General features: G+C 37.3%; 1 protein-coding gene across 1 annotated transcript; it reads left to right on the forward strand.

Annotated features, from left to right (window-relative positions):
• The first annotated feature begins 2,286 nt into the window (after window positions 1-2,286).
• Window positions 2,287-3,108, forward strand: LOC112655328 (keratin-associated protein 9-3-like). Its single transcript, XM_025440390.2, has one exon. It carries the CDS (start codon window positions 2,357-2,359, stop codon window positions 2,810-2,812), a length of 456 nt encoding a protein of 151 aa, XP_025296175.1. The 5' UTR covers window positions 2,287-2,356; the 3' UTR covers window positions 2,813-3,108.
• The last annotated feature ends 5,104 nt before the right edge of the window (window positions 3,109-8,212 follow it).

Genomic DNA, 8,212 nt, shown 5'->3' on the forward strand with positions numbered 1-8,212 from the left:
AGGGTGTGATCCTGAGGTCCTGGGATCAAGTCCCTTAACAGTCTCCCTGCAGGGAGCCTGCTTCTCCCTCTGCCTATGTCTCTGTCTCTCTCTCTGTCTCTCATTAATAAATAAATAAAATCTTTTAAAAAATCAAATGTGTTATTGCAGCTTTAGGTAAAACTCTTTTGTGAGAAGACACCTAAAAGAATCTTAACGTATTCATGCTTATTTACTGTATGTTTACTACTCCATAGCATTTCTGCCCACTACTAGTATTTCTCTTCTTGAGCTATTCTAAAGTATTTTTTAAAAATAAGGAGACAAAGAGTTTTAATACTTAATTGATCCTGGAAAACAGCATGGTATAAAATAAAATGAATTGATGTAGGAGGGAGAGATAGAAGTTTTATACCCAGCTCTTCTGGCTGTCTATTGTGTGAATTAACCAAGTCACTAATCTCTCCAAAATGCAGCCACTCCTAGACTCAGTAGTATTCTAACATCATCTGATGCCAAGAGGAAATTAAAAGCAGTCTATACCAAAAAAATCAGTGTTCCAACTTAAAACTATAAGGATGGATGTTAGTATATTTGAATCTTTTCCTCGATTCATCCCTCCTATCAGTACTACAATGATTTGTACACTAGAGCAAGATATGAGGCAGACAGATTGAACCTCCCTTCTGCACAACCCTTTAGTGCTCTGTGCATAATATGATGATTTAATAAACATTTGATACTTATAAAAACAATGATGTCAGTTTCTTTTAAAAAATGTCAGTTTCTATAACTATACAATCAAATGTTTGGACAAAACAATTTATTGTTTTTGATCTCTGATACTTGATGATTCCTTCAACCACTTTTCAACTTCATACATGTGGTCATGGTTATCATATGACATGAATATCTTTCTTGATACTGGCATGAATCACATTCTAATGTAATTCTATCACTGTTCAAACCAATACTTCCACCTCATAAAAAGCTAACTATGTGCTTCTATTCAAGATTGGAAGGAAAGAATAAACCTACCACAAATAGCAATAATATGCTCTTTTGGCCACCACTTCTTTTTTCATTTCCCCCCATGTAAACACTACACATTCTTCTTTTGACAACATGTTCTTTCTTTTGGTAACCACCAAAACTGTTTCAAATTTATTTTCCTGAATGTATATCCAGCTTTCTGGCTATGTACTGTGTAAATGGAGCAGCTAGTCACTTACCTCTCCAAATTATAGTCATTCCTAGATTCAACAGTATTCTAACATTGGCTGGTGGTGAGGGGAAATTAAAAGTGGTCTATATCAAAAGATCAATCCTTTTCCACTTATACCTATTGAATGATATTTGATCATTCATTTCCTACCCTGCCTTATATGCACTGTAATCCAGAAAGGTTATTTCCTAACTTCTGCTTTTCCTTTTAGTGGTTCCCCTTCATAAATTCAATTGTTGTGCTCTTTGGTCTAATATCCTTTCACAGGACACATGGTGATTACATAAATTGAAAATAAATCCCACTTATGAGAAATAAATACTATCTAGATAATCTATATAGCAGTGATTTTTATCATTCATAGAAAAATATAAATTACACTTACATTTCTGTGTAGTATTTTCCTCATTAATGGCTATGAATTTTAGGCTTTCTTTTAAATTTTGGCTAATAAAATATCCATAGTAAATTGGAATGGAACAGTTTTTGTTCTCTACATCTTCCTGAGTGATGTTTTCTCAAGTCTGAAGTGTGAGATTCAGGAGAGATCATGGAAATTGGGAGAGATTCAATTTCTGGAAAAATCTATGGATTTCTATCAATGTGAAGTTTATCAGAGTTTCTATCTGACTAACTGTAAAGACTATAATCTTAATTATAGTCAATTTCCATGATCTCTCCTGAATCTCACACTTCAGACTTGAGAAAACATCACTCAAAATGTCTTACATAAGAAAGTCAATTGTTACTAATTTTTTCTGGAGACTTGAGTTTGGTGAATATGACCCTAAAATCACATCATCTTATGAGTGAGAGTCACTTTGTCAGGTGATGCAGAATGGAAGCTGAGACTTAAGGAGAAATTACAGCATTGTTTGGAAATGAAACAATAACATTTCTATTAAGGATGAAACATTTAGTGAATATTAGCTGAGCAATAAGGAAAAACCAATCTGAGGATGCATTTAAAATAACTCAATATTTGAACAATCAAAGGACTCTGGAAAAGCTTGTTTAAAGAGTAACAAGATAAAAATGCTGTCCACCACAAACAAAGGAACTGGCCAAGACCTATAAAAGGCCCAAGTGGAATAAGCAGCTCTCACTCAGAAACTCCACTAAGCAACCCAACTCTCAACCCAGCTCCTGACCATGGCCTGCTGCTCCACTAGCTTCTGTGGATTTCCCACCTGCTCCACCAGTGGGAACTGTGGCTCCAGCTGCTGCCAGCCTAGCTGCTGTCAGACCAGTTGCTGCCAGCCAACCAGCTGCCAGACCAGCTGCTGCCAGCCAACTTGCTGTCAGACCAGCTGCTGCCAGCCCAGCTGTGGGACTGGCTGTGGCATTGGTGGTGGCCAGGAGGGTGGCAGTGGAGCTATGAGCTGCCGAGTCAGGTGGTGCCGCCCTGACTGCCGCGTGGAGGACACCTGCCTGCCCCCCTGCTGCGTGGTGAGCTGCACACCCCCAACCTGCTGCCAGCTGCACCATGCCCAGGCCTCCTGCTGCCGCCCATCCTACTGTGGACAGTCCTGCTGCCGCCCAGCCTACTGCTCCTACTGCTGCCAGCCCACCTGCTGCCAGCCCACCTGCTGCCAGTCTACTTGTTGAAAACCTCATTCTAAAGGAATCCTGAGAAACCGGTACTTCAAAATGAGCCAATGTAGAGTCCCAACAACATCTGAGCTCTAATACTCAAAATCCAGCTTGCAAACTCTTATCACATGGCTACATAATTTTCCTAAGATGTGAATTAATTTATAATCGAAGACCAAAAATATTTCATAAACGTCGATATGAACAGAAGTCCTACAAGTTTAAGAGAAATATGTAAAATTTTACTATAAATGTCTGAAGCAGCTCAACAGCTCTTTGGAGTTGGGATTTAATAAAATTTTTATTCTTCAGTGATGTAGTCATTGTTGGAGCTTTCTTTTCTTTGGAATTTTTTATTGCTATTGGGGTACTTGGATTTTTCAAAATCTCAATAACTATGCTATGACAGTATGGTTTTTCTTAATTTTTGTCCTGTTATAAAGGTCTTTGAAAGATGGTTTTTCTTTGTTTTACCATTAAATAGTCTAATATCTGCAGCCAAAATCTATGATTAAAAGAATCTATCAGAAAAAAAAAAGAATCTATCAGTATTTAAGAATTATTCCCCAAGGTCCTCACATATGCAAACTGATGGGCTAGGTGTTCCAGAAGATCAATTTTACAAAAAGGAATTTTTATGTCATTTAGCTTCTTGAGGTGTTACTAAATCTTTTTATTTCAGTCACATGACTCAGTGTACAATTCTTTCAATTATCAAGGGTATAAAAGGGTAATACATAATTGGAAAGACAGTAAACATAAGATTTCAAATTACTAGCATAAGATGTAAAGGCATCCTGAGTTCTTGTCACTACTTGGTAACTAAGAATCTATGGATTCTTGAGCAAGGCCTTTTGCCTGCCTGGGCACCAGTTGAAAGCCTGGAAAATAAGAGAATTGACTTTCATTGCTTACAACATCCCTCTCAGGCAGAGGATAGATTATTTCCTAAACAGGTAATAATGCACTGACAATTAGTCTCTTCAGATACCCAATAGGGAAAAAGTATTCAGTGGTCAAATAATGTTGCATGCATTTTCACCATTTTAAGGTTTATATAAAGCACAATAGAATATTAAAGAAAGCTCTAAAACTATTATTCCCAAGTTGATTTAATCAGGGAATCTTCCATTTATTTATTATTAACTAACATCCTGTAACACTAGTATTCTTCAAAATATACTTTGGAAAATGATGAAAGGGAATTTCAACTAATGTTTCTCTAACATCTATACAGTTCTTTCATGTATTGTTAAGTAGAAAACAAATATTCATTACAGGAAGGGTTTAAGCAAGCATGATACTGGCATTCACTATGTCCAGTCTTATTCTAATCTCCAGAGAGAGAGGTCTAGAATGAAGCATGGATGAAATAAAAAAACACATAGTAAGACCTTCCATTTTAATGGATAAAATCAAAGTGGTAAATGAGTGGCAGGAGATAAAGGGAAATGGGGAATGATTACTAAAGATTATTAGCTGATGAAAAAGTTTTTAAGCTAGAGAAAGGAATGGCGGTTGCAAAACATTATGGATGCACTAAAAGTCATTCAATTGTACATTTTAAAATGGTTTAGTATACATTATGTGAATTTCACTTCAACTTAAAAAACTAAGTCAAAGGCATGGGGTTTCCACTAACACGACTTACCAGCATTAGAAAAAAAGCACCACCTTTAGGTAGACACAGTCTATAGAATATACAGCTTACTGAGCCTATAGGATCTTTGTGTGAAAAAGGCTCTCCCTCCTCTGAGAGGACAGAGCCTCCCATCAGGGCACAACCTACACATTCATACACAATGTGTCTAAAACATGTTCAACACTCTACGTCCCTCATATACCACTCTCTTAGCTTCCAACAGATTAGGAAGACTTAGGTTGGATGCACCTTTTACTTAGAAGGGCTTCAGCTTGAAGCACCAAAAGAGCCAAGTGGACATGCAGAAGAGAAGAAGATCTTATTACTTGATATAGAATAAAAAATGGGGGATGTTCAACTGGTTGGCATATCAACCATATCTTATCACTCAGGAAAGTAAGGCAGAGGCAACTGAATTAGAGAACTAGTAAAATGGACTTTAAGGAATTGAGAGAAGCCCCAAAATTTACAATAAGAAACTCAGAACCTTGATCTCTTAAAGAAAAATAACTCAATATATAAGTATCTATAAACAGAAGGTAAACATTCAATAATAAAAACATAAGGGAAGGGAGAAGAAATGTGTGGGAAATATCAGAAAGGGAGACAGAACGTAAAGACTGCTAACTCTGGGAAACGAACTAGGGGTGGTAGAAGGGGAGGAGGGCGGGGGGTGGGAGTGAATGGGTGACGGGCACTGGGGGTTATTCTGTATGTTAGTAAATTGAACACCAATAAAAAATAAATTAAAAAAGAAAAAAAACAGAAAAAAACAAACAAACACATCCTTTCTTCTTTTGGTACTACTGTGTCTGGGCCCCATCACTTAAATGAAGTAATGAAAACCAAAGAGAATAAGCAAAGTAATAAAATAGTTTTAAATGTAAAATGACTGGCATTCTTTTCTCAAAGAAGACCACAGATAGAGATATCCAGCATTTAAACAGGACATAAAATCTACACAGAAACATCATGAATGATTATAACTTCTTACTCTATTTGTATGAGAACCAATCAAGAAGAAATGGATTTAAGCGGTAGGAGAAAATAATTTTATTTTCTTAATTTATTTGGGAAGGTAAGGGAATGTTCAGATTTGTCTGTGGCAGAGGAGTAGAATTCTCAAATTTTAAGTGTCATACCTTATGTGATGGTTAATCTTATGTATCAACTTGACTGGTTTAAAGGAGATATGGTTTAAAAGAGAGCTGGTAAAACATGATTCCTGGGTATGTCTGTGAAGGTGTTCACAGAAGGAATTCACATATGAGTCTGCAGAATGAGTAAAGAAGATTGTCTTCACCAATGTGGGTGGGTATCATCTACTCCATTGAGACCCGGAATAGAACAAAAAGGCAGAGAAAGGGTGAACTGTTCTATAGCTCAAGCTGGGACATCCATTTTCTGCCTTTAGACTTCACTGCTCCTGGTGGGACTTCTCAGGCTCCATATCTGTGTGAGCCAATCCCTCACAATAAATACACACACACACACACACACACACACACACACACACACACACACATCCTATTAGTTCTGTTTCTCTGGAGAACACTTACTAGAACATCTTATTCTTAATAATTCTCTGAAGGCAATTAAAGCCCAGAAACATGAAAACTGAGTTAAGTTTTGCACCAATGTTAGATGCTAAAAACAGTGCCACACCAGAAAAGTACAGAAATAGAGATTTAACCAACAACATTACTATCTCCAGTGCCTTTATCAGGAGGTATTTCAACTCCTCAAACATCTGAATTGTTTGCAAGGGGAGATAAATGTTTTTAGTATCAGAGATTCTACTGAATTTAAATATGAATTAAATAGCTCCTGAGATTGTAATGGTGACAAACCTACATATTCCAAACATCCAAGGTGGAAAAATTAGCTAATCAAAGAATCTGTGATGTAGATTTGCTTAAGGAGAGGAGGCAAAAAATTCACATACCTTTTAACTCAAAATTTGATGTGGGATTTGAAAGTGTCTTAATTTTGACTTGGGAAGAATTATGATCTTAACTCAAAACTGTCATTTCTGGAGAAGCAGGACTGAACACCTGGTATTCTGATTCAACCTGTATAAGTAGCATTTTAAAATTCATTTCCCTATAATAGAATCCATACTCAACAGAGACCAGGTCACCTTTCATTGCACCTGCACAAATTCAATTATATTAGCTTTCAGTGAGTTGGACTAGTTTCTAATATGTACAGTAAACTGCATATTGCAGATCTAACACACATGCTCCAGTGTTAATACACTGAGTGTGATTTTTATGCAGTTAAGGACATTTAAACTATAGGACATTCTAATATCAAAATTTAGATAAAGTCACAAGTCAAATAGGTTAATAACCTTTTTAGCACTTGAGATTTTCTTGAAATGTGCTTATTATATAGTTAAAAAAATAAAATTTTCAGAGAAGCCTCTAATTGTGTTGTTACTTACCCTAAATGCTGCCTTTCTTCCTTTGACTCTAAAAAAAGTTTGAAAGTGGGCCACATTTTTACATCTTTTCTTACCCTTTGATTTTCTCTACAACAATTGCTTACATTTGGAAAACAGAGCATTTTTTAAGATTTTATTTATTTAAGAGAGAGAGTGTGTGCATGTGTGTGAGAGAGAGAGAAAGAGAGAGAGAGAGAGGGAGAGATCACAAGCAGGGAGGAGGGCAGAGACAGAGGGAGAAGCAGACTCTCCACTGAGCAGGGAGTTCAGTGTCCATCCTAGGACACTGGGATCATGACCTGAGCAGAAGGCAGAAACTTAACCGACTGAGCCACCCAGGCACCCTGGAAAAAAGTATTGACTATAGTGGTTGAAAGAGTTTAGTCTGGAGTCAGATGATGTGGGTTCAAATCTCAGATTCAGGGCAGCCCAGGTGGCTCAACGGTTTAGCGCTGCCTTCGGCCCAGGGCATGATCCTGGACACCCGGGATCAAGTCCCACATCGGGCTCCCTGCATGGAGCCTGCTTCTCCTTCTGCCTGTGTCTCTGCCTCTTTCTCTCTCTCTCTGTCTCTCATGAATGAATAAATAAAATCTTTAAAAAAATTCAGATTCACCACTTCTTGCTGTGAAACTAGGCAAGAGATGTAAATCTGTTTGAGGCTCAGTTTCATTACATGGATGATGGGAGTAGCTATAGGCGTGGCTCATGGGATCGCAGTAAAAATTAAATGAACTGATACAGGCAAAGTAGTCAGAACCATTTGGGCACCCAAGTGCTCCAGAAACTGTGATCAGTAACAATTCATCCACATTTCTCAGTCACCCAAAAAGCATCCCTTTCTGGCCAGCTGGATCACTTTGTTTCATGGTCAAATTGAAGATAAGAAAGATAAATGGGCAGTAGTTGACATCAGGGCCATGTTGCTGGGAATTAAACTGTCATGTGAGGCCCAAGAGCTCGATTATTAGGATCAACATTGAGTAATACTGACACTCCTTAAAGATGAGGCATTATTGGTCATTGCCCATTATTCTTAGGGCAATGACCAAATTTTAACAAATATGAGGGACTGTGGGATGTGTAGCCAATGAATGCCAATGATTACTTGACTGTGGTAAAGAATACTAATTGTAGACCAAATAAAATGAACTTTAAAAGCCTTTTAGAGGTTGAAAAATAACTCAGGAACAGGGAAATTATTATTCAGAGACAGATTATTTATACACAGACAAGAAAGAGATTTTGAGAATTATGTAAATCATAGCTAGCCAAGCCTTATAAAAGGCCCAGCATGGAAGTCACTACCAAATCTCAAAAACTTCTC

The sequence above is a fragment of the Canis lupus genome, chromosome 9 (genome assembly GCF_003254725.2).
Source record: "Canis lupus dingo isolate Sandy chromosome 9, ASM325472v2, whole genome shotgun sequence".
NCBI classification, from domain to species: Eukaryota; Metazoa; Chordata; class Mammalia; order Carnivora; family Canidae; genus Canis; species Canis lupus.